Source organism: Taudactylus pleione, unplaced genomic scaffold (assembly GCF_031769625.1).
Source record: "Taudactylus pleione unplaced genomic scaffold, aTauple2 ptg000306l, whole genome shotgun sequence".
In the NCBI taxonomy this organism is placed as follows: domain Eukaryota; kingdom Metazoa; phylum Chordata; class Amphibia; order Anura; family Myobatrachidae; genus Taudactylus; species Taudactylus pleione.
In genome coordinates this window covers 5992434-6019769 of record NW_028284707.1, presented here as the reverse complement: position 1 = coordinate 6019769, position 27336 = coordinate 5992434, and the positions used below count along the sequence as shown (strand labels likewise).

Here is a 27336-nt window from a genome sequence, read left to right as displayed (position 1 = left end):
AGAGCCTGGTAGCTACCTGGGTTGGATTACTGTGACACTTGACCCGGGTTATTTTTCAGGGACCCTTTCACACTGAGCTGCAATCCGGGTAGACCCAGCTAAAAACCCAGGTTTTTGCTCTGGTGTAAAAAGGGTATTACAGACCATGTTTTAATGATATCGATGCTTGAGCACAAATGGTTAAATCAAAATTACTGAGGTAATAATTAAGACACCTGTGTTCAAGTACGGCTATCCTTAAAACCTGGACTGTTAGGAGGGAATCCAGTTGCAGGCATGAAATTTAAAATAAACCCACGCCGCAGATTTTTTCCCACAGCTGCAGGGTTTTGCTATTCAATTATTGAACTAAAAATGGGATGCGGTGGTTTCTACAGAAAGCACATGCGTGAATTTTCTCGCACCTCCAGAGCAAGTCTGACATTTCCTAAAATTATTAATTTTAGGAAAAATCAGCGGGACTTGCTCTGGGACCCCGGTGGCAACCCCCCTGAGGACTAATTAAGCAATTGGAATTTCAAACGACCTTAATTAGTTACCTTCCGTAGCGCTGTCTTCTGCTTCCAGCATCAAGGTGCATGGGAGAATGACATCTCCCAACTGCCTTTGCACCTCCCAGCAGCCCCCTCCCCAGTGACAAGATGGAGGGGAGGCCACCGGGAGATGCTTAGCGCACTGGACATGTGAGTATTATTTTTTTTATTATTATTTTTTTCCTTTTACGTGCCGCAGGGTTTTCAGAGCTAAAAACCCCACAACCACTTTTCTAAAAGTGGATAACGCAGGTATCGGGAGTGCTATATCAGCGGTAATCCAAAATTGGGTGCAAGGTTTTTTATCTCTTTAAACCTCCCTCCCAATTGAAACACCCCCTTAGTGTGCCTTAAGGAACGTGGTTGGGAACCCTTGAAGTAAGGGCTCGTAAACATGAGTCCTGTATATTCACTTTTCATATGCACGCACGGAGGAAGTAAGCTGAAGTATGACAAATACATTTTGGGGGTTGTTGGAAAAAGTGCTCAGTCCACAGCAACCAAGCAAAAGCATATAACACAATTTGGAGTATTAAAGGCAAAATCTAATTGGTTACTGCTCGTTTGCACTGTATGCAAACAAAATAATAACTGAGCAATGAATCTGTTCCAGGGCAGATAAATCTATAAGCAAGGACATGTAACTGCTATTCTCCATGTAATAGAAACCCCCAGGTGTTACGTCGCTCACCTATTCAGGCAATGCAATTGTTTTATTCCATCCAAGTGCCGGTAAACACTTGGATTATATCTTATATATAGTTTTCTTCTGATTCACTTTCTAGGCTACTAAATCTCAGCTGTCACCTGCACAGTTGAGGCAGCCATTTTGTATGCTGAACCGCTAATCCTAAGAACGCAGCCTATCCACTCAATTGATTGTGCATTTGCATTGGTTCAGCTTTCACAAAATGGCTGCCTCTATCATGTGGAGGCAATATGACCCAGTGGATGGACACAGGGAATGTGTTTCTGTAAAGCTATTGGTTTTAGAACTATTCCATAATGTTTCTTTTGAATCGGTATTGTTGTATTCAAGTGCCTTTTCACATGTATTACCATAGATTGAAAAATTAAAAAAAAAAAGTATCCTTGGTTATATTTGACCATTTGTATTCCTTTTATGCCATGTATAGTTTAAATATATGAGATAAAAACTAAAGAATACTTATTTAGTCATCAAACTAATCATGACACTAGAGACCAAACATATGGACGCCTCAAATGTGTGAGTGACAGGTCCATCAAATGTGAGCATCTGACTAAGGGCCTGATTCTGATCTAAACGCTCTGAATCAGGGCCCTCCTCCATGAAAATGGAGCAGCCTCCTGGCCGCTCGTATAGCTGTGGGTGACCACCCACAGCATATGCGAGCGGCCAAAAAGATGGTCGCGATGGTCTTGACCATCGGACTTGCGATGGAGACCCTGCGGTAGGGTCTCCCTGCCGCAAGCCCTGGAGTGATTTTGGCTCTATCAGAGCCAAAATCACTCCCACTGACATCACTAGTGATGTCAGTGGGGCCGGCTTCAGATGGTAGGCGTTCCCATGGGAACGCCTCCGTCTGGCAGGCACACTCCCGGCACGCCCACCAAAGGGGGCGTGCTGTCAATCAACATCGACAGCACGCCCCCTTTGGTGCGAGACCCGGAGCGATGGAAAGCCCGTCGCTCCCCGGGTCTCGCGCATGCGCACGACGGAGCTCCCTCCGTCGTGCGCATACGCAGTGGGGAACATCGACCTGCTTGCGAGCGTCCTGATGCTCACGAGCGGGTCTGAATGACCCCCTAAGTCAGATTGGCTCTCGATAGTACCATCCAATCAAGGAGCACACAGCGTCTTCTCTGATTGGTTCGCTTGGTGTAGTGTGTCAATAAGATCAGTCTGAAAATAAAAGCGGTTTTGTATTTTGTTTGTATGTATAATTATAGCTCAAACTCGCTCTGGCATGTTATCAGATGCCGGTATTCGTAAACTAGAAGCTACTAACTCTGAAAATGTAACTACCACTTCCTACAGTTCCACAACAAGACCCTTATTAGTGGCTAGAACTTTTCAAGAAACAAATCTTGTCTGGAAACAAAGTATAACAGGGTTTTGAGTGGGACTATTGTAGATTAAACTAAAACAATTGACACCGGTTGTAAGTCATCATCTTTTGTTTGTAAAACACCAGTATTTTCTGTAGTGTATTTGTATGGCTAACAGCTGTGAAATATCCTTATTTTGTCATTCTGGCATCATTTATGGTCAAAGATAAAAAATAAATATATAGTTCAAGGCCATTCAAGGACATAGGGCTTCACATTACCTTTAGGGCAGCGGCATATCTAGAATAGGTGCTGGGTGAGTGGGCGGGAAGCAGATGGACGGAATCCTGACCGCCGGCTTCCCGACTGCTTAATCCCGGCAAGGTACAAATGACGGGTGTCGAAATCTCGACGCCTGTCATTTGACCTATGCCAGGAGCCCGACACCCGACAGACAGCCGCGGGGTTGTTGGCAAAAACAAAACAGCCACAAGTTTATTGCCAAACAGCTTCCAAACTTAACGCGCCACCTACAGTAATTAAGGCAGGGATCCCTATATCACATACTGTTCTGTGACTCTCCCGGATATGAGGAAATCCTTTAAGACTCAGCGTAAATTAGTTCTAGTATAGAGAACTCCATAGGTGCAGACAGATGAGAGGGGACGTAAAACTCTAGTATTATTTATTTCTTTTTTTTTTTTTTAACTAGGTGCACAGGAAAAATCTAAAAATAAAAAAGTGCTATAACCCTGATCAGCAATAGGCTAAAAAACAGAGAGAACCTGTTTTATTCCTATAACGGTATTTCCGCATGTCCTTAAACTGGCCCTGCAGACTTACGTCATGAGAAAAACCTGTTCCAGGATGGGACGTAGAACAGTAAGTGCAATGCTTGGCTCAGCTGTCAAATGCAGTAGTTTCATTACATGTCTAGTAGTCTAAAGCAGTGGATTCTCAACTCCAGTTTCAAGTCCCACCAACAGGTCATCTTTTCTGGATTTCTTTAATCATGCACAGGTGAGCTCATCTATTTTTCTGGGTCAGTAATTATCCCACCTGCTTCCACAGACAGAAATCCTCAAAACATGACCTGCTGGGAAAACTTGAGGGTTGAGGTTGAAAACCGATGTTCTAAAGGAAACATGCAAATACATATTAGTGGACTCCATGTAGCATGGAAGCACATACATGCATAATTAATAGGTAATTGGCTGACCATGGTGCTAGGAAGACCGATCAATATCCCCATTCAGTGCAATCTGATTTAACAAACAAGGAGGAAGCTTCTGTTACCCACTGACCTCAGTTGTCTGGAGACTGTCATTTGATCCTAGCGACACTAGAATAGCAAGTACTTTACTAAGAGGGGTATTCAATATGTGAGTGAAAACATCGCTTTTGCGTTAACATCGCACTTTTGACGTCATTATCGCAGGTTTGACTTTTACACCGTATTCAATTTCAAAGACTTATCGCAGGTTCGAAATGTCTTTGATAAAAAACGGGGATAACTTTTCACCATTGTATAGGTGTCGAAAAAAAGAGCAGAATTGGGGTTTAGGGGTGCAGGCTTAAAAAATAAATAGCCTGCACCCCTGGGAATGACATTTAAAAAAGAACTGTGTCAAAAAAAGTTTTAAAAAAAAATAGGGACACCCCAAAAAATGTATTTAAAAATTGGGGTGAAAAAAAAAAAAAAAAAGGGAAAAAATGGGTTTAAAAATAGGGAAATAGGTTCAGGGCTATTCTGCAAGTATGCGGCAGGTGTTTTCTAGAATAGATTTATAGCGGCAGGTGCACAATTGCAGAATTTTTAAAAACTTACTTTAGGGACTTAAAAACTATGCTAGTACCCATTTTCATGTACCCCAAATTTGATGGGACCACTTAAAAAAATGAAAAAAATAACCTAAGTGCTCTTCTGCATCACTTCTTCAATGTCGGGAAAAAACACCTGCTGCGTCTATTTAAATCCCATAGTGTTCCCCCATGTCTTTACAACTTTAGGGGGGCCCTACAATTTTTTTAAGGAAAAATTCATAACTTTACGCAAATCCAACTTCGGAGGATCCCGTTTTCGTTAATTTCATATTGAATACGGGGATAAGCAGGAGCGCGCCCGATACTTTAACGCAGGTAAAAACTCCGATATTGAATACCCCTCTAAGTGTCTTAACAGAAAGTATTTTGGGGGGAGATTAAACAAATCTTGGAGAGAAATAAAGTGGAGGATGTACCAACCAATCAGCTTCTGGCATTTCGCAGGCTGCACTAGAAAAATGACAGAAGCCGATAGGTATTTTTTCATTCTCCAATATTTGATAAATCTCCCCTTTGACTTGTGCGACCAAAATAAAAAATGATGATATGGTGAAATAGGGGGTAACGTCTGTGGAAAGGGAGGTGTGCAAGGGTTTGGTTCGGTAGCAAGTAACTTCTAAATTATTTGCTATTTAGTCAGTCCTGTTCTGACATGACAGGAAAAGCAGAGAGAGACTGATCCCCTATACAACAATCTATGGTTTGAGGTTTAGTTCCACTGTAAACAAGAGATTAGATCACACAGCGCATACACAGACACAACCACAGGAAATCCTGTACACTAAACCGATTTACAGGATTGTAAATAAAATAGAATTCCTAATGCTGACCGGGCACATTAAAGGTCAAAATATGAATCTTGTGGCATATAATCTCAAGAGAACAGAATAAATCAGACCTAACCATTTGGTTATTTATACACAGAGGAGGGGAGGGGGGGAGTGACAAGTTAATACTTTGTCCTTTACCAAGTTATTATGACGGTGCTCTCAATTCATTGATTAAAACTGATGCACCGATGCTGCAACGATGCATTTACTCATCTATATAACAAGGGACAATAGATTGGTGAATCTGGCAGGTCGCTGTGGGACCCATCACATTTGCATCAGTCTTCAGAAGTCGGGTCTCTGTGTATTTTGCCGTAACTGATGAATTTCACGCTTTAAAGTCATGTGACGGTAGCGGGTATGGCCATTTGCGTTTGGGAAAAAAACAAAAACACCAAGAAGGGAGAGTATAATGGCACCTCCGTTATCCATGAAGGAAGCATGAGAGAGAAATGGAAAAAAAAAAAAAAAAACAACACAGTTGACCTGCTCTTATTATAAAGTATGATAATTTTATTAAAAGCCAGAAAAGAAAAAAAAAATTCTGTGTTACCCAGAAAATAAGGACAGCTGCCACTTTTCCCCCTAATAGAACAGTAAGAGTTAGGCAGAATTAAATTGTACTTCCTGAAAACAAATATGCAAGTAATGTTTATCATAAGATAATGAGACTTATTGGTAAAGCCTGTGGGGCGGATTTACTTTGACTGATCATTTTAAAATGGCAACAGGAATCAATGCTAAATCAGGCTCATTTACAACAGATTCCTGTTGCCATTTTAAAACGCACAGGTCAAAGCCGCCGATACTCGTCGTCTCTGATAAATCGATGTTTAGTAAATCTACCCGTGTTTCTGTAAACCTAGATTATTAAGTAGCCACAAGAATCGCATGTGCACAGCTGTACCCAAAGCCCCCTCTCCTTTGGAGATAATTTGTACTCTTCTCCCCCCCCCACCCCACAACTCTCACACATTTACATAAGTCTGTATTCAATTTGAGGGACACGAATATTAAGGTTACCAATTGGATCAGACTACAGAAAAACTAAAGAAAAAAAAACACATTAGGCAAGTAAGTAATTAAAAACAATTGTAAAAAAAAATAAAATAAATAACTTTCACGAAATCACACGAATTGATAAATTATTAAAAACACTGTTTTAATGTTACTGGATGCCGTATACACAATCATTGTCAAATTAATTCAAAATCAGAGTTTTTTTTTTCTTTATATAAAAACATATATAAAAATATAGATTTTTCTAAATAATCAAGTGTACTTTGCTTGTTTTAAGTAAGGACCCTATAGACATATTCTGCTAAAATAAGGAAATCTCCCAATTAGACCACAGCTAGGGACCTTTCAAGATAAATTGATTCCTCGTTTTTACATAATCTAACGCAAGATTTTGGTGACGGTCTGACAACACAAATCGCTGTGATGTCACCTGGCTCTGACAGGTACTAGATTTAAAAATACTTTTTCATCAGGAGGATCAGTGGCACAGGAGCTCCTGGACCTTATTGCAGTCTCTCATTACGGAACATAGCAGATCACCAAGGTCTTAGCCTCCTTCGGCCCAGGACTGAGACTCTAGTTTGGGCTCCCAGTTTACTTTTTGTTACATTATTGATTGCACTATGAAAAGTATATTATTTTTATGATAAATTAACCTTTAGGCACTTTAAGACACACAAGCCTGATCTCTCTCTAGAGACAGGGTCATGGGATTTATCCAGCCAAAATACTCCATCTACCAGGGAAAACACCACCCCCTTTCCAGCAATGCCCATACAATGCAGACCTATGCATCCCTGGAACGGGGGTGACTATATAGCAGATACCCCCAAACATTATTTGCAAGTCAGTAGGAAACCACCCGCCCATACACATCCCCCCAAAATAGAGAAAAAAAATGACACTTAAAAAAACATTACAATGAGGCACGTGAGTGGTAATTTAAGAAGCGCCTATACAACAAGATACAGAAGACACAGCATTAGGTAAACAACACCACAAACTGGTATAACGGCAATTTTATAACAAAATGGGGATGAAAGCCTGTACAATACTGGATATTACTACCCCCATTTATATTATGAAGTGTTACAATAATGCCCAACGAAAGTGTTCCAGGCGCGGTTTACAATAAATAAATCTAAAATAAATAATTAAGGATTACAAAAGACATGTCCATAAATGGATCTCATCCCTAGATGAATGGAGATAAAGATTCAAGCAGAATAATCTAATCGATGTCCCGGGACAAATAAAACATGTGTGTGTCTCTCGCCAAAGGGTAACTATCAGAACATTACCTACAAACCCCAAATAGATGTAACACGTCAGTAAAAATGTGTTCGTGTGTGTGGTCATCATTACAGGGGATGTCCACCTGCAATGGTTTCCATCTCCGGGATCTTATATATCCTCCAACAACTTTTAAGGAGCGTACACACTAGACGATATGCTCCCAGATTGATAGCGTCTAGTGTGTCCCCGGCAGGGTGTGCTCAATGTCGTTCATGATATCATTAACGATACACAATCGTTAACCATATCATTAACGATATCGTTCAGCGCCGGGCTCTCTCCCCCATTCCCCAACATGCAGCAACCTGACGACATCGTCCGGGTGGCCTGCATGTTTACTCGATGAACGATAATGACGAACGACCCGCGGGAACGCGCGTCGTCATCATTAATCGTTTTGATGTTAAAAATGGAGGATAAAGTGGACGACTGAACGATAACGATATCGTTCAGTCGTCCACTTTAATCGCCCAGTGTGTACGCACCTTTAGTCAGGAAGTAGCAGCTACGAGTCAAATCCCAGTACAATAGCAATAAACACTGCTGCCCGATGATATAAATACATGGACAAAGGAGGCAAGAAAGCATTAGTAGTAGTAGTAGTAGTAAAGTATTCAGTACCATTTTCAGGATAGCACCTATAAACCAGTAAAATAAATGTATCTACAGATGGAAACCCCTTTGCGATCCATACATGTCAAACATGCAGCCCCTTCAGCTGCAGTGGAACTACCCATCCCAGCATGCACTGCCACAGCTTTACAATTAGGGCATGCTAAAACTGTGGCAGGGCATGCTGGGATATGTAGTTCCAGAGCAGATGGAGGGCCGCATGTTTGACACCCCTGTCGTAGGTGGTTATTAAACCCCTTTATTTATAGAAGCACGCAATGGACGCCTTTGCGAACAGAGAAAGATGTGGGCCTTGGTGCTACAAGGATGGTAGCGGAAAAGGACTCTGATTTAGCGCTCATTTGTAGGCACCACCACGGTCAAGATCTGATAATGGCACCAGGGCTAGCAGTAAGGATGTGGTCATGCCGCCAATCCCTGCGCACATGCAATGGTCTGTTCCAGGGCTTTACAGTGATGTTCGGGTAGGTGGAGAGTTGGCTTGACCAAACACGGAGGACCTTGCAGAGTAGATATGATGGGATTGGATGTAGAGGATTTTAACATACACTACAAAAGGATGAGTCTATATATAGCTGGCCGTATATACACGAGTAGGTGAGAAGTTAGGGTGATTAGCGAAACAATATTTTAAATCAGCCACTTGTATTACAGCAAATAAACTATATCCATTTACATGTCAAGACTTTACCAGACTGTAACCGAAAAGCTTATTTCATCCTTATCAGTACTCTTCAATGTAGGATGGGGTCTGCTGGTCACCATGTGATATGCTATAGAGTAGTAATTACCCAGAAGTAGATTCTTTTGGAGGAGGGGGTCGATTTGGATTATTATAAGGATTTGTCTGGGAGCGTAGAGTGTTCGAGTAGATTACTGAGGCTACAATGAAGCACCTATTTGTTTTAGGACATGAAACGATTGCAAAAGAAACTTCTTTTCAATTAAAATTAACTTTTCAAGTTAAGATCTTTTTTTCTCCCCCACAAATAAGCAAAATCATTGTCAATAGAAAAGAGCAAAGTCCGTTCATGTGATCACCAAAATGGATCTTTGACATTTCACAAAATAGATTAGAAATAAAAATATATATATCGGAACACAGACAGTACATGGTCATTTCTAAAGAAGAAAACAAAAAGTTATAAGCAACAAAAAATTTCCGATAAAGTTGAAAAAGTTACGGAACATCCCGTTTTTTTCTTTTCCTTTCCTTTTATCAATTGCGGTCGATGGTCTGTAAAGATCAGCTCAGTGCATTTTTGCCTGGAGAAAAAAAAATTAAAAAAAAACTTGCGGCGTTTTACTCAGTTTTTCCAGCCGCTTCCTTCAAATTCTGCTCGGGAGGATTATTCCGCGCATCAGGGCTGTATCTGTACTTGTATCCATATGGACGGAGATGGTGTACCAGGTATTCCAGCTGGTACATTGTTGTAGAGTCCACGTAGTGGAAGGAAATGGCCAGGTCGGAGCAGCAGCCGGGACCCTGGGAATAAGAAAACGTCACAGGGTCAGTACAGAGTTACATGTAATAGATCTCAGCCAGGAACAAGACGATATTCCCTTTTTTACCCAATAGATCTTTTTTTATTCTCGAGTACAAAATGATGGGTTGTGCGCCAGAGTGGTCACCACACGGGCCAGTACTAAATGGGGACCCACAGGGGTCGATTGAATCACAATCGTTGCGGGATTTGTGCGCTATATAAATAACTCTTCATTCACATCAGCTGTGCATAAAACAGCCTAACGTCACACATGGACCTGTACGAGGTAAAACGCGCGGCGTACGGATTAAGTAGGGAGTCATTGCCGGCGTTTACTCACCGCCCCCAAATGGCGCAACACTCCCGCATTAGATGTCATTGAATGGATACAGTTACTGATACAGTAATGGGGCTGCATTAGCCACTGGGGGCTGTGTGATAAGGTGGTAGCTGCGTACGATACTTGTGCAGCCCATACAATAATGCTATAATTTAATGCTATGAAATGTGTGCACCTTACCCATCTCTAAGCTTGGGCTCCTTACAGTATATTTATATTTACCAGGGGATCTGATGGGATTTCCCGACATTCACAATGTTAGCAATGGCACTGACGGCAAGGTAACGTCCAGGACGGTAAGGCAGACGCTGTACTAATGTTAAAGCACTGTAATCATGTTAGCACTATGGGGGGAGATGTACTAAGCCTTGGAGAGAGAAAGTACCAACCAATCAGCTCCTGTCAATTTTTTTTAAACAGCCTGTAAAATGACAGTTAGGAGCAGGTTGGTTGGTACCTTACCTCTCCCCACGGCTTAGTACATCTACCCCTATAACTTTAAACAGTGTGGCAAAAGAAAGTGTAAAAGTTAGAATGCTGACCCGGTTGCAATGCATCAACGAATATCAGTACTGTGTCGGCATGCTGTGCCCAACATTACGCTGCCAACGATGTCGTTTTCAGCAAATTGGCTACAGCCTGTTATCAGAACTTGTCTTTAGCCACAAGAAAGAAAAAAAAAATAAATCATCCAAAAATTGGTATAGACGTTTTAAAATGAAAAAATCATTATAGAGTAACAGAAGAGAATTTCATTATTCTGTCAGCACAAATGAAGCTAAAGTGTCACATTATATATAGTCCATATTTATATGTGTTACAAGTAAAGCAGAAAGGACTTCTGGGTGGCGCCACTTACATGCCAGCCAAAGCCACGACTAGATGCTTTCAGGGAAAATGTCTATATAGCACTTTATATGCTGAACAGAGCTACTTGTCCTGCACTGAGGAGACCAAACAATGACAGAACAAGCCATGCTCTTAAACCAGCTGGATGGGGCATTGGCTCAATGTGCTGCCACGTATCTTGTATGACCCAAATGGCCCTTCTAATTGTATGCAAATTGTCCTGAGGGAGTACAGCTCGGAAACCTCCCAAACGGCTTTAAATTGTCAAAATACAAATTTCCCTCTTGGCAGCTACTAAAAGATGCTGCTGTATCTTATCAATAACATTATATATTAAGACCCGGACAAAAGCTCTTCAAACAAGAGAAATTACATCACGTGTTTACCTTCAGCAGTCCTGCAGGAAAGACCTGTTTCATTGTGTATACCCAGGTGACACCCTTAATACATTAATACTATAGGTGTAGAATATCTCTACCGTCATTTAATTAATGCTTATTAGGCAGTATAAGTACAACATACGGTCAGAATAAACACATACTGTACTGGAACACCCCATCACACCCTCTCCGTACGCACCCTACAAAATGATAACTGTAAACAGCCCTTGCTGCAAATACAGATCCCTACAGCAACACCAGGCCAAAATCGCTGCTGTATCATGCAGCCCTAGTGCTTCTGCTAGACCACGGGCAGGGACTCATTGCGTGCGTACGCGAAAAGGGGGTATGGCAGACAAGTGAGGGGTGTGTCACAAGGACATTTGTCACACTTGGGGGCGAGGACATTTGTCACACTTGGGGGCGAGGACATTTGTCACACTTGATACAGTCAGGTGCATAAATATTGGTACATTGACAGAATTTTCATATTTTGGCCTCTATTCACCACCACAATGGCTAATTGTAATTCCTACACCGTTCACCTGATTTGGATGTAATTACCCTCAAATTAAATCTGAAAGTCTGCAGTTAAAGCACATCTTGTTTGTTTCATTTCAAAGAAATTGTGGTGGTGAATAGAGGCCAAAATATGCAAATTCTGTCAATGTCCCAATATTTATGCACCTGACTGTATATGTAGACAACATATAGAAATGACTAGACCAGCGCTATCTGTGTAGTAGCTAGTTCAAAGGGGGGCGCCAACTCCAATAGATATAAAGGAAAACAGATATAGAGATAAACAGCACTTAAGTAATACACATCAATGGTACATATACAGGTCGAGTCTCCCATATCCAAAAAGCTTGGGACCAGGGGTATTTTGGATATCGGAATATTCCGTATTTTGGAATAATTGCATGCCATAATGAAATGTCTTGGGAATGGGACCCAAATCTAAACACAGAATGCATTGATGCGTTATATGCACCTTATACAGACAGCCTGCAGGTAATTTTATACAATACTTTTAATAATTATGAGCATCAAAAAAGTTTGTGTACATACATGAAATTCATTTATGTTTCATATACACGTTATACACACAGCCTGAAGTTTATTTTATACTGTATTTTAATCTTTTTGTGCTTTAAACAAAGTTTGTGTACATTGAACCATCAAAAAGCAAAGGTTTCACTTTCTCAGTCATGCTAAAAAATATTCCATATTTCGGAATATTTGGATATGGGAGACTCACCCTGTAGTGACAACCTAATTAAATAAATAATAAATATATATATATCTCTATCTCAAAAAAAACATTTATAGATAAAAAAAAATGGTAATAAAATGTATTATGTACGGCTCGCCTTAGAAATGGGGTCAATTTATTGCTACACATCATATAACTATAATAGATAAAACTATATCATAAAATTAGTGACTCAATTGTCACAATAAAAAAGGGCCACAATTCTTGAATAAGGACCAATAACGTTTAAAATGGTAAATAACTGGACATAATATGGGTTGAATAGTTCTGAATGTCGAAATCCGGAATAATAAGCAGAACGACGATAAATATTACCAGCCTAAAGATGCCCACACACATAGCGATTTTACCCGATCTGGCCCATTCCGACGTATTGGAACGTCAGATCGCGTATAATATGCCAAAATCGTGAGCCCCCACTCACGATGCGATGCGCGTCCCCGCTGGTCGCACATCGCATCGTCAGATCTGCCGTGCAGTAGGGCTGATCTGACAATCTAGGATAGAATACACAGTGAAAAGTCTGAATGCAGGAGGGAGAGATCGTATAAAGATTGGACACCAAATTGTGTGCAGAGCTGCCAGGGAGAGTTTGAAGGGAAATCGTACACATCGGCTGATCGTGTGCACATTGGTATGTGTGTGGGCACCTTTAATTTCCGTCCACAGAAATTAGCAAGTAGTCCTGCTGGTGGTGCAATTTATAGTTGGCCAGGAGAGAGGCGCAAGTCCAATATGCTGGTCCGGATAAGTGGAAGTAATGGTCCAAAATTCAGTGATGATAAAGGAGTAAAGCGCTAGATTCATTTATTCCTTTATCATCTCCCACAACTTCCTCAGTAACCTTTTTATTATGACTATAGATTCAGTAATTTTATTATCAATTACATGAAGTTTAGTAATAAATTGCCCTCATTTTAAAACCAAGTTGTATATAATATATTAGATAATTTTATCTATATATGTTCTTTTTTTTTATATTTAATTAGTTTGTCTTGTGTAAGAGCTCATCAGAGAATGCTCTGGGCCTCACACAAGTCATTCCTTCTGCTACACATAAAAGTGGTCACTCTCTTGATCTGTTCTTCCAGATTGGATTAGAAGTCTCCGACCTAAAAATAAACCAAGTCACGTGGTCAGACCACCACTCAATTCAGGTCTCAGTCGCAACCCCTTGAAATGGAACTGTTCCCATGGAGTTGACCAGGTATCACCCAAGGAGGGGTATGACTCCCCAGCCTTTTGCAGCAAACCTGGATCTCTCTGCGGTAATGGGGGCTCCTTGTTCCCTAGTCCCTATAACAGGGATGTGACAGCTGCAATGGACATTATCTCCCCTGTGCGTATACGACCCCCTCATACCACACCATAAAGCCCCTTGGTTTGACAACAGTATTAGTAAACTCAAAAAAAGGGGTAGTAGGCTTGAAAGATGATGGAGAAAGACGACCCTGGTAGAGGATAAGTTAAAACCAAACATATTGGAGAATATCAATCATCACCAGAGATCAGGACAGCAAACAATAGGCCAGCTCAGCTTTTCCGTACAGTGGAGATGCTTTGCAAATGCAAACCAGCATGCCTGCAGCCTGATGTATCCATCTCCCAGTCAAAGATGCAATGAGTTTGCAAAATTCTTTGCAGATAAAGTATCTTCCTTTAGGGCTGGAATCCCCACAGTGCCAAGCTACCAAGGTAAGCCACCTGTCTCCATGGAACAGCTTTGGCATAATGGATGTATAAGACATTGCTAAATTACCCAAATGTCGCAACCTACCACCTGTGATCTGGACCCTGCCTCAACCAAGCATCTAATAGGGTGTATGGACATGATTGGACCTGTATTTGCAAACACAGTTCAATGCTCTTTGCAGATAGGCATTTTTCCTGAACCACTAAAGGAAGTAATTGTTAGATCGCTTCTTAAAAAAACCTAATTTAGACCCCGACTGCATGTTTATGTACAGACCGGTATCAAAAATTCCTTTTCTAAGAAAGGTTATTGAGAAAGTGGTGGCAACTCGGCTAGAAACCAGCCTGTCAAAATATGATATTTATGATCCATTCCAGTCAGGATTCAGGAGAAGACATAGCACTGAAGCAGCCCATGTGCTTAATGATCTTCTGATTGCATGAGACAGAGGTGACTCATTGCTTTTTTCAGTATATAAACTACCACTTGGTTATATAATCAGATTTCATGGCCTGGTCTACCAGTGCTATGCAGATAATACAAAACTGGACCTGTTCCTTTGCTCCAGCTACTGAGAACCCAACAACCACCCTAAATGGCTGACTAGCTGAGCTCCACAAGTGGATGAGTGCCAGTCGGCTACGACTGAACCCTGACAAAACAGACGTCCTTATGATAGGTCACAGGACCAGACTGCAGCATAGCCAACCAACAGGACTAACACTTGGGGGTTCAGAAATACAAGTGGGGAGTCTGTATGTATCAACGTGGGTATGTATATGTATGTAGTATTCCCAGAAGGCTGATTCAGAGAGGTGCTGCCCCTGCCCGATTTAAAAGTGCAAAATCCACCCTGCCTTTCTTGCGGTAGCCCGCTAAAGCAGCCTGCCTTGAGCCTTCTGCCTGTGGGTGGCAAAAGTTGCGGTAACAGATCATCCAGAGAATAGACGCCGTGCGCATGCACACGGCATCTATTCACCGTGAGGTGAGAGCTTGGGGGAAACCCAGCACCTCCGTAAGTACTGGGCACGCCCCCAAATGTGAAAAATTGATGGTGTCACAAGGACATGTCCCCCTCCCCGATCATCCACACCCCCTTTTTCGGTGAGCGCAGAAGCTCCCGGCCGGCAACCCCAGCACCCTGCCAGTTTTCTAGCGTGTACACTGTGTATGCATGGATTCATTTGTATTGTGATGCGTGCAAGTGTGTAGAACACAGACGGTATGAGTTATCAATGTATTTGGCTTTCACTTTTTTTATTCCCCCCCCACCAAAAATGGGTTTTATGTTCCAATGAGAGCAACAAAATAAAGATATAGATAGTTAATAGAGCGATAACAAATTGGGTAAGTGATAGGGGCGTCTGTATGGGATACAGTCAGGAAGCCAACGGTAAAAACACCGCCTGCCGGCTTCCCGACTGTCAAATACCGTCAGGGCACTAATGACAGGTGTCCCGGGGGACCGGTTTAGGCACTCCCCCTCCCCCGGGAGGGTTGGGTTTAGGCTAGGGGAAGGGGGAGTTAGGGTTAGGCACCCCCAGGGGGAGGTTAAGGTTAGGCACCTGCCTACCCGGGAGACTTAGGTTTAGGCTGCGGGGACGGTAAAGGTTAGGCACCCCTTAGGGTTAGGATGGGGAGGGGTAGGAGTAGGGTTACTTACCGCAATCCGCTGTCGGGATCTTCACCCCTGCCGGGCTTCCACCGTCGGGATTTGAACCGCCGGCCATGCGGCCTGCGGTATAACATACTGATTCAGTCTGTATCACCAGCAGTTGCTATGTGCAGTACATCATTATAGTGGGTGACACTTCAATGGTTACTAATGGGGAATGCGGCGTGGATTTGCCCATTTGTTTGGCATTTCTCCATTTACAGTTTGTTTCACTTTATCATTAAAAATAATAATAAAAAAAAATACTATACACGCGTACTGTACAGCCTTAGCAGAAATCATAGGCAGGACACAATACTTCTAGATGCTCTCTCAGCTTATGGCAACGTGCAATGTCACCATGCGCCTACTTATTTTGTGCTGCACTGAAGGAAACTATGATTGACATGAATAGTAAACAATGTAATAAAACAATCAGTTAATTGTTTAGCTCTTCAGTGCATTTCTAGCAGTTCTCCAAATAACCCACATAATGATAACACCATTAAAAAGTGTGTGTATGTGTGTGTGTTCAGTGTTCGCATCTAGGGGTGATGCAGTTGTACGCTATTCAGTCAGATCACCATTAAAGAGCCGAACAAAGGTCAGAGAGGTCGTGTCCACAGTCATGCATGTGTGTAAATATGACCGTTATCAGAGGCATCGTCTGCACCTGACTGATCATAACGGCAAATTTGAAACCAAGCGTACAGATAGGAATGAGCCGGACGCAGGGGAGTATAATACTGCATATGGGCGATTATTATTATCCTTTATATGGCGCCACAAGGATTCCGCAGCGCCAAGCAAAGTACATAAATATACAAAAACAAAGAGTACAGTGACTTACAGTACAGGACAATGCAGGACAAGGACATGTTGTGTAAACATTACTGCATCAACGGGTGCAACACTCAAATAAACAGCAGGGTGGCAGCAACCACGGGTTAGGGGCCGTTGTAGGGAGTATGGAGCAGATGATGGTATAAGGGAAGGACAAGCACATAAGGGAAGAGGGTGCTCATAGGCAAACGCAGGGGGGGTTTCCGTCTGCCTGGAAACCCCCCTCCCCAGCACACACATGACCACAGTAGAAATAGTAATATAATAGAATTTTGCTAGTGTTGCATGTTCTTCTCAGTATCACAAATGAAATAAATTAGCACCACCTGTGGATCTTTTAACATGTATCAGACAGTAATAAATAACCTGTGCACCAACTAGGAGTTCTGGAAAACATGCACTATTTGGGATGCACTGCTATAGAGCCCAATATGTACATATAATGTCCAGGGCAGTGCTAGGTTCTTCTGCTGCTCCTCCAGGCTCCCAGACTTGCTGCAATAGTTTGGAATGGTGCCCACATCTAAAATAAATACATTCAGCTCAGACAGGATGGCCCTAACGCCGCATCTAATGGCTTACTGTGATCGCTGGAATTATGATACACAATACACTATGTATGACGCATATAATGGGTAACTGTGATCGCTGGTCCTGTATATGCTGGAATTATGATACACAATACACTTTGTATGATGCTTATTAAAACTGGTTGAGTAATAATTCTGCCCTCTTCATGGACTGGCCACACTCACTCTAAAATCAAGCATTTGGAAACCCCCCTCTAGAAATCCTGCGTTTGCCACTGGTGCTGCATTCTAAAGAGAGGGGCAGACAGACAGGGGTGACACAGATATACGCTTTAGTTCTGCGCACACAATACACGAGCAATTGCATCCGACTTGCACTTAGTTCTGCGTCGGGCCCGCGCGTGTAGGCGGCAATTCCACTCTAGATATAGGACACTGCCAGCTCTCAGTGTTCCACTAATAAAACCTCACGTATTTGCTGTTTATTTAATACCAGGTTTAGGTTTCTTATATGGATTCATTTGTATGCTAGTCTGCAATTATTCTGCAAGAGCAGCTAGACTTTGGGGAAGGAAAAGAGCAGAGCAGGAAAAAGAAAAATACGCCTTCAGCATTTTTCCTTTTGTAAACTCTTACACAGTGACTGCAAGCCCGTTACATGATTACTTCATTCGCTAGATTTACAGGGGACAAAAATACCAAATAGGTGAACTTTATTTGATATTTCAAGTAGTGAACAGAATTTATACAAACGCAGTGTCATTTATTTTTGCTGTGCCATTATCCGCCTGCTGTGCCATTTTTAGTTTGTGGGGGGACGATCAGTGAGTGATTAATCGTCAAAGTTGAAACAAGTGTTGAAGGGGCTAAAAAAACCTAAACAATAACAGTCCCTCTGATGAAACCGCCACACCCATAGGCGGAGAAACGCGTCAGTAGACCCGCTATCCCTGGAACGCAAGTGGAACGCCAATACCAGAAGCCGGAAGTTCAGAGTCCGAAAGTAGCACGCATGTGGTTTACAGCGTGACTGGCCTCCTCGCTATTACCGGAGATTGTTGGAGCCGCGGATTGGGAGCACTGGTACTCTGCCCTGAGACTCTGCTACACCTACCGGTTGGCCCCGCTCCCCATCCCTCTTAGGTCACAGCAGCCCCAGCACACACTGCCGTGTGCTGGGCTGCACTGTTAGACTGTCCGAGGCTGCTAAAGCAGCAGCTGGAGAGTCTCCTGTGTCAAAGTGGGGGGCGATCACACTGATCGTGCCCCCCATTGGCTGTGCGCCGTGGTGAGGGGCACACAGCGCCCCCTCCCCAGCGCCGCAAGCGTGTGGCCACGAGTTCCGCAATTGGGCCATGCCCCCGACCCGCTGCAGCACGCTGATGATGGTCGTTCAGTGTGTATGAACGGACCATCATCTGCAGATCACTCGATCTGCAGATATATCGCTATAGTGTGTATCCACCTTAACTAACCAGCTCTCCGGACCACAACTATGTGCTTTGCTGGTAACCTGCTTGCTGACTTCTACGCCACACTTGTGTTGAATTGATTCAGAGATTATGTGCAATATTGGTAAAGTTTACAAATGCTAATTGTTTGCATTTCACCTGTGGATTCATAGGTTTGTGATTTTACCATTGATTTAAGTAAATATATATTTTTAACCAGCAGCTGTGTTTAAGTGCCCCCTTTTCTTCCTTCATATTGTGAACTGTATTGTAAACAAATGAATGTATAAATAGGACACTGTATAGGGTTAGAATGTGTTATCTATAGATCTGTACACTGGGCTGAGGCCCAATGCTGTACTTTTATTATCTTTGCTAGGTAAGCTCAGCTGCAGGCATTCCAGACGGATTAGTTCCAGTTGCTTAAAGGTGAAACTCATTCACAAATAGCAGCTAACACCGCACTGAGCCAAAACCATTACGTAAGGCGTCTTACCTCTATGGCAGGATAGTAGTTGTAATTCCAGTACCAGAAAGTCTTTGGCAAATATCCCTGGATGAGATGATGTTCGGGGACAAATGGGTGAAAAGTCTCTTTTCCGCTGGTATCTCTGGAGTCTCCTGCCTTGACATTAATATTCTCCATACACTTCCCCAGAGCCAGGTCTTCCACAGAGGAGCTGTGAGTGCACTTCTCTTCCTTGAAGGCGTTCACAAACCTTTTTAAGGCTTCCTTACTCAGCACATAACCGGCCCCTCCGCTCATGTAACCCTGTTTCACATAGGGCTTGAACCGCCGGCCAAAGTAAATGGGGTCCTCTGGCTTGTACTTTGACAAGAGCCACCTCAAGTTGTCCACCACAACGTAAGTGTCGTCGTCTGCTTTCATGAACCAGTCGGCATCGTCCAGGTGGTGGTCGTGAACGTACTGGAAGGCCTTGATTGTTTTCCAGTAAAGCTGGTCCCTTCCCTCCTTGGTATCCAGACCTACGGTGGGGAAATCTTTATTTTCTTCTGAGCTCATGTACAATATTTTGTTGCACCTTTGGGCCCAAGTGGCTTTAACGTGTTTGGTTTTCTTGTCCAGGTTTTGAGGTCCCGTCATGACCCAGCACAGGATCCTCACATTCTTGTAGAGATCTTCAGATACATGGACGTCCTCGTCTGAAAGGGAACAGAGATTGCATTGATTTAGAAAAGACACACTACACAGGTGGCTAGTGAAAGCATCGCCCCTTTAAATTTCCGGCATAAACCCGACTGGAAGTGTCAAGTTTTAGAACCAGACGCTTAGTAAACAAACCCCTTGGTTCCTTATCTAGACCACTTTGCACCACTAATTTAAATAAAATAATGAAACAATGATTAAATGGACACAACTGTGAACAAAAAGTACCCCCCCCCCCCCCGCCCCCTCCGTTCTGTACACTTAAAATTTGAGTAATTCCCTGAAATGAAAGTTCCAAAAATAAAAGTATCAGTTAATAATCATCTTAGCAGGTCCACTGTGTCCACAAGCCAGGACCGCACTACACACGCCGCTATATGTTACAGCACAGCTGGGTGAACCTGCATCTTTCATCGGCAGGAATACAAGGAAAGTGCCCAACAGTCACATATGGGCTGAATTTCTCTACGAACTATTATTTAATTTTATTCTGAGCTCAAATATTATTGGATTATTGTTTATACTGGACGCTCTCTCATTCCATATTTACCATGAACTACTTCGGTGCAGATCTTTAGAGCTCCGACATCCTAATATTGAACAGCAGGATTTTTTCCCAATTTGTTGTTATGAACATGTATCTATTACTAATGTGTTTGTACTAATATGATGTTTTTATTCTGGTTTAGAAATAAATATAAGAGTATCTGAGACCTTAATCAGTTAAAAGGAGTGGTGTGTAGTTTCAAATAGTTTCTTTTGCTTATAGTTTGTGGGCAATTGAACAGCTGCACCCTTCCCTTTAGTACTTTGAATATCGCCATTCTTGGTTTCTAAACCTTTTAGTGTAAACACTTCATGCTTAGGCAATATATAGACCAGTGTTGGCTAACCTTGACACTCCAGCTGTTGTGGAACTATATATCCCAGCATGCCCTGCCAGTTTTAGCATGCCCTAATAGCAAAACTGTAGCAGTGCATGCTGGGTTATGTAGTTCCATAACAGCTGGAGTGTCAAGGTTAGCCAACACTGATCTAGACTCACAACACAGGCAGCTTGTTATACAAGTCATTGTTTCAAAAGCTAATAGGTTACTGAATGACAGGTGGAGAACCTCCGGTGTCTTCAGGTGCATTCGATAAACTAATACCCCTTTTCCACTGCCACAAAAACTCGGGTTATTGCCGTGTCAACCTGGGTCTTGGCTCAGTGGAAAAGGCTCCTAGGAAAAAATCCTGGGTCGATTGACCCGGCATTTCTTCCCGGGTCTCGAGGAGGGTTTTACCTGGGTAAAACCCGGGTCAGGCTCAGTGTAAACAGGTAACCAGGTTCATCCGACCTGGGACCTGTTGACAGCATGGTGAATTGGTGAAATCGGAAGGTGACTGTGACAGCTGTCGCCGTGGAGGGAGAAATTACAGCCTCCCTGTATGGTCTGGACTGTCCCGGTTTTAACCCATCCCCGCTTCATAAGTGGAGGCGGTAATCTCTCCCTGCCCGTCTCCCCGGTGACAGCTGTGACATCAGACAGCCTCCAGAAAGGACACGCCCCCTCCCCTGGTCTGCTTCAGTCTGGCGTTCAGGTGAGAGCTGGATTTTTCCCGATTGGTGATGACTATCTCCAAGTGCCGGCACAGCACCCGTGCGCAGTGTGAACGGCGGCGACCTGACCTGGGATATTCTCGGCACCGCAGTGGGAACAGGGTAAATCCCGGGGTCTTACCAGGCTTGGAACAGTGTTCCAAATTCAGGGTCAGGCCCGGGATTTCGGTGGAAAAACGGTTATAACATAACAAGTTATTGAAACAATGTCTGCCTGAAGGTGTGCGGCCTAGCAAGCTCCCTCGCTTCTAACTGATCCCCTCTCCCCCTCGTATAAAACAAAATGTGCCGCCATCTGCTGCCTAGATTGTTTGCATACTCGGTTCGCAGCTTTTTCAGCCCAAACGCAGCGATTTGCAGCCAATAAGCTTCAAGATGGCACGAGCGGTCATCAAAACTGCAGAGTGTATTGGTACCTTTTGCCAGGTGCAGGGTAACCAGAATAGGGATGGCCATCGGAAACCAATGGTTAGCAACCATCGGTGTTTACGATTCCCTGGAAAGGCATTTTGTATTTGATACTGAGATTGCAATGATGGCAGCTTCTTACAGGTGCATGCTGATGTCACTCTGGCTGCGACACCAGGAAGACAAACCTATGTCCTTAAGCTGCACATGTGCACTGGCATACCATCGAATGGGTAACATGCAACGGCTACATGCCATTGTAAGGGATGTGGTAATGGTGCCACCACCACCATCATTCAATGGCCTCTAACCCTAAACTATGGTATAAACGACATTTAATTAGTGATAATAGGTTTTAAACTGAGATAACATTGAGAGTCATTAAGCTTGGCGTATACATAGATATCCCATAAAGAAAATACCCCAGATAAGGAATATGTACAGTATAAAACGAACACGCAATGGCCCAGAATGAAGCACACAAAGCAATGACACGTATGTCCCTTACCTCACTATACCATATGTCCTTCCCTTTTATCACAAGCAAATATAGTGCATTGTTTGCACAGATTGTAGTTTATGACTAAAAATAAATCAGTTTTCCATAACTCGTGCTAAATCCATTAGGGGACTCTCCTACTCCGAATAATAATAGCCAACAACTATATGAGCTAATAAATACCATTTACTGTTATATTAATAGTTATTTAGTTGTTGGGGGAAATAACAGTCAGCGACAGTAAGTGGTGGTGGGATATTAGTCAGTGGGGGTAGATATCAGTCAGTGATAGCCATAAGTGTTGGTGGAAGGGGGACATCAGTCAGTGAGAGCCGTCAGTGGTGGGATGTCAGTGACGGCGGTTTTTGGGGGAATATCAGCCAGTGACAGTCAGCGGTGGGTGGAATATCAGCCAGTGACAGTCAGCGGTGGGTGGAATATCAGCCAGTGACAGTCAGCGGTGGGTGGAATATCAGCCAGTGACAGTCAGCGGTGGGTGGAATATCAGCCAGTGACAGTCAGCGGTGGGTGGAATATCAGCCAGTGACAGTCAGCGGTGGGTGGAATATCAGCCAGTGACAGTCAGCGGTGGGTGGAATATCAGCCAGTGACAGTCAGCGGTGGGAGGAATATCAGTCACTGTCAGTACGGGGGGGGGGGGGGGACATTGGTCACTGCCAGTACAGGGGGGGGGGGGGTTTCGGACATTGGTCACTGCCAGTACGGGGGGGGGGGGGGACGACATTGGTCACTGCCAGTACGGGGGGGGAGGGGGGGGCATTGGTCAGTGCCAGTACCGGCGGGGGTACATTGGTCACTGCCAGTACGGGGGGGGCATTCGTCACTGCCAGTACGGGGGGACGGGGACGGGGGACATTGGTCACTGCCAGTACGGGGGGGGGGGGGGGGGGGGGGGGGACATTGGTCACTGCCAGTACGGGGACGGGGGACATTGGTCACTGCCAGTACGGGGGGGGGACATTGGTCAGTGTCAGCAAGGGGGGGGACATTAGTCACTGCCAGCACGGGGGGGGACATTAGTCAGTCTCAGCACGGGGGGGGACATTAGTCAGTCTCAGCAAGGGGGGGGACATTAGTCAGTCTCAGCAAGGGGGGGGACATTAGTCAGTCTCAGCAAGGGGGGGGACATTAGTCAGTCTCAGCAAGGGGGGGGACATTAGTCAGTCTCAGCAAGGGGGGGGACATTAGTCAGTCTCAGCAAGGGGGGGGACATTAGTCAGTCTCAGCAAGGGGGGGGACATTAGTCAGTCTCAGCAAGGGGGGGGACATTAGTCAGTCTCAGCAAGGGGGGGGGACATTAGTCAGTCTCAGCAAGGGGGGGGACATTAGTCAGTCTCAGCAAGGGGGGGGACATTAGTCAGTCTCAGCAAGGGGGGGGACATTAGTCAGTCTCAGCAAGGGGGGGGACATTAGTCAGTCTCAGCAAGGGGGGGGACATTAGTCAGTCTCAGCAAGGGGGGGGACATTAGTCAGTCTCAGCAAGGGGGGGGACATTAGTCAGTCTCAGCAAGGGGGGGGACATTAGTCAGTCTCAGCAAGGGGGGGGACATTAGTCAGTCTCAGCAAGGGGGGGGACATTAGTCAGTCTCAGCAAGGGGGGGGACATTAGTCAGTCTCAGCAAGGGGGGGGACATTAGTCAGTCTCAGCAAGGGGGGGGACATTAGTCAGTCTCAGCAAGGGGGGGGACATTAGTCAGTCTCAGCAAGGGGGGGGACATTAGTCAGTCTCAGCAAGGGGGGGGACATTAGTCAGTCTCAGCAAGGGGGGGGACATTAGTCAGTCTCAGCAAGGGGGGGGACATTAGTCAGTCTCAGCAAGGGGGGGGACATTAGTCAGTCTCAGCAAGGGGGGGACATTAGTCAGTCTCAGCAAGGGGGGGACATTAGTCAGTCTCAGCAAGGGGGGGACATTAGTCAGTCTCAGCAAGGGGGGGACATTAGTCAGTCTCAGCAAGGGGGGGACATTAGTCAGTCTCAGCAAGGGGGGGACATTAGTCAGTCTCAGCAAGGGGGGGGCATTAGTCAGTCTCAGCAAGGGGGGGGCATTAGTCAGTCTCAGCAAGGGGGGGGCATTAGTCAGTCTCAGCAAGGGGGGGGCATTAGTCAGTCTCAGCAAGGGGGGGACATTAGTCAGTCTCAGCAAGGGGGGGACATTAGTCAGTCTCAGCAAGGGGGGGACATTAGTCAGTGTCAGTAAGTGCCAGTAATGGAGAAGGCAGAGGATATTGGCCAGCGGGGAGGTGGTTACCGTGATGCTGCCGGGTGTCGGCGTTGAAGTCCATGATGTGGCCGGCCAGCTGCTCGCCGGGGCCGTCGGCATGGTGGTGCCCCCCATGGGGATCATTGTAGAGGATGACGGCGGCGGTGGGCTGGCCGCTCTCCTGCAGCGCGATGGTGAAGATCACGTAGCAGAAGACGAAGCCGATGGCCAGGCCCAGGCAGAAGGTGGCCAGGCTCAGCACCGACTTGGTGAGGACCATTTCCTAGCGGCCCCCCGGGAGTAGCGCTGCTGCCTGCGTGACCCGGCTCCGTCACATGGCGGCCGGCCAGCGGCGGCTCATCACAGTACTCTGTCCCGTGTATCACTACTCCCAATCCCAACGGCAGCCGTGAGAGCAGGGGGGGAGGGAGGGAGGAGAGGAAATGACTGACAGTGAGTGCACCACCTACAGGCCCAGCCCACCACGGCTTCAACAGCCATCGCTATCAGCTGCTGCGTCTGACGTCATCACGCCGATATATGGGCAGAGAGCAGAGCGGGGACTGGCACAGCGCTGCCCCTCAGACCATCCGGGAAACGCTAGAAAGTCCCACTGTGGGGTAGATGAATCAAACTTTGTAGTGGGGAGGGATGGCCATCGGCAATGTTACCATCCATGACAAAATAGGAAGTAGCCATCGATGGTTACCAACTATGCAATGGATGACCATCGATGGTTTAGCCGACCGTTGATCATCCCTGTTTTGTGACTGACTAACCTGGGGCCAATCAGTACCTGGGGCCCGAGCTTAGCTGGTGCCGGAGGAGGAGCTGTGCTCTGAGTCCCCTGCACCTTGTAATAAAAAAACCCTTTGGTAATGCTGAAACATCGATGGAGGAAAACCATCTAGTTCTGCCCCATCGATGGCAAGCATTTGACATCGGCCATAAGCCATCGATGATTATTAATCATCAATGGTCGATGGCTATCCTTATCCTTAAGTTCCCAATCGTGGGGATGTAAAGGGTTATGTCTAGACTGTACAGGGCTGATGGCCCTGTGACGTCACACCCACGTGACTCGGCCTGAAAAGGGGAGGTGCGGGGATGGTAACGGGGGACCAAAACTGTCCCCTCGCGGGCACGCTACGCTCGCCACGCTTCGGGCACGGTGGCTCGCTGCGCTCGCCACAGATATTTATTCCCCCTCTATGCCCTAGTGGATGGTAACGCAGGAGCGGTCCAGCCTCCTGCAGCGGTCACGTGGTGTCTACGTCACAGAGGTCCTTTCTCCAACTTGGAAATAGCAGCAACCGGATGTAAAGTGGACCCTGTCGTGTTGCAGGACTTGTCCAGTTAATGGGACAGGAGCAAAAGATTGATTCCCCAATTTTTACTTCATTATGATCTGCTGTTATGTTTGTGTGTTATATATATATATATATATTCAAAATACAATTTTTATTAGGGTAATATGCAATATTATTTTTTTCCCTTTTTTTCTACTATGCCTTAACTGAGGTAGAAATTGGATGATTCCTTGAAAGGGAGGGACATAAAAAGAACCTATTGAAGGCTCATATTTGGTGGCAATGTTCTCCCCAGGCTTTATTTTAAGAGCAGTTCGCCCGGCAAAATTATCTTGGTGCCCGGGACCAGTTTTTTTAAACTGACTGGTACTTGCAGGACGCGCTGTTTGTCCTGTGTGCAGCGCCGCAGAAACCAATCACAGCTGGCGGCGTCTTCTCAACTAATTGCCGCCGGCAGATTCTCTTCAGTACAGCTCCCAGAATCCCCTTGGCACTTGCGGCTCCTCCTCCCTCTGTGTCAGCCTTCTGCAGCTGCCGCCCGCTCGTTGCTCATTCAGACATAGACTCAGTTACTCTTCCTGTGCCCCCTGTGTTCCCGGCTCACTCAGCCAGACTGTTACTCTTCCTGTGCCCCCTGTGTTCCCTCTCCCTCACATTCTGCTCCCGCCGCAGGCACTCTCCATTCACTGTGCCTCAGTGGGATGTCAGACCCGGGCTGGGGAGGTGTGCAGACCCGTTGGTGCTGCAGAAACACATCCAGAAGCTGGTGCCGCATCTGTTCAGGTGTAAACGGTGCTGGTAGAGAGGAGCACCCTGAAAGGTGAGGACCCCTGACCCTGGTGTTACTGGCTGGCTTTGTGGCCCCTGTCACTCCCCGGCTGTGTGGCCCCTCACCTGGTATTAATGGCCACCTGTGCACCCCCCCCAATCCTGACTGTGCAACTGTGCATTCCTAAACTATCCCCGACTGTGTAGCTGTGTGTATTTCCCAATTACCCTGACTGCTGTGTGCACCCCCCTCCTTACCCCCAGCACTGCCTATCCCTAACCTCCTTGCCCTCAATCTAGCCTTGGTGGGTTGATGGTGGGCCAGTGCACATGCGCACGACGGAGCTGGCTCTGTCGTGCGCATGCGCGAGACCCGGATAGCGACGGGTACTCCGTCTCTCCGGGTCTCGCAACAAAGGGGGCGTGCTGTCGATGTTGAGTGACTGCACGCCCCCTTTGGTGGGCGGGCCGGTGGAGTGGCTGCCCAAACGGAGGCGTTCCCATGTGAACGCCTCCGTCTGGGGCCGGCCCCACTGAGATCACTAGTGATGTCAGTGGGAGAGATTTCGGCTCTGTTAGAGCCAAAACCTCTCTGGGGCTTACTGCAACGAGACCCTACCACAAGGGTCTCGTCGCAAGCGCGATTGTCTTGATGGTCTCCATACAGTTTCACCAAGATGTCGTGCGTC

General features: G+C 45.2%; 1 protein-coding gene across 1 annotated transcript; it reads right to left on the bottom strand.

Annotated features, from left to right (window-relative positions):
- Nucleotides 1–6355: 6355 nt before the first annotated feature.
- Nucleotides 6356–25047, bottom strand: C1GALT1 (core 1 synthase, glycoprotein-N-acetylgalactosamine 3-beta-galactosyltransferase 1). The gene is made up of 3 exons (XM_088442204.1): nt 24618–25047; nt 19167–19834; nt 6356–9653 (listed from the first exon to the last, which is right to left on the bottom strand). The coding sequence occupies exons 1-3, from the start codon at nt 24847–24849 to the stop codon at nt 9471–9473; spliced, it is 1083 nt and encodes a 360-aa protein (XP_088298330.1). The 5' UTR covers nt 24850–25047; the 3' UTR covers nt 6356–9470.
- Nucleotides 25048–27336: the final 2289 nt, after the last annotated feature.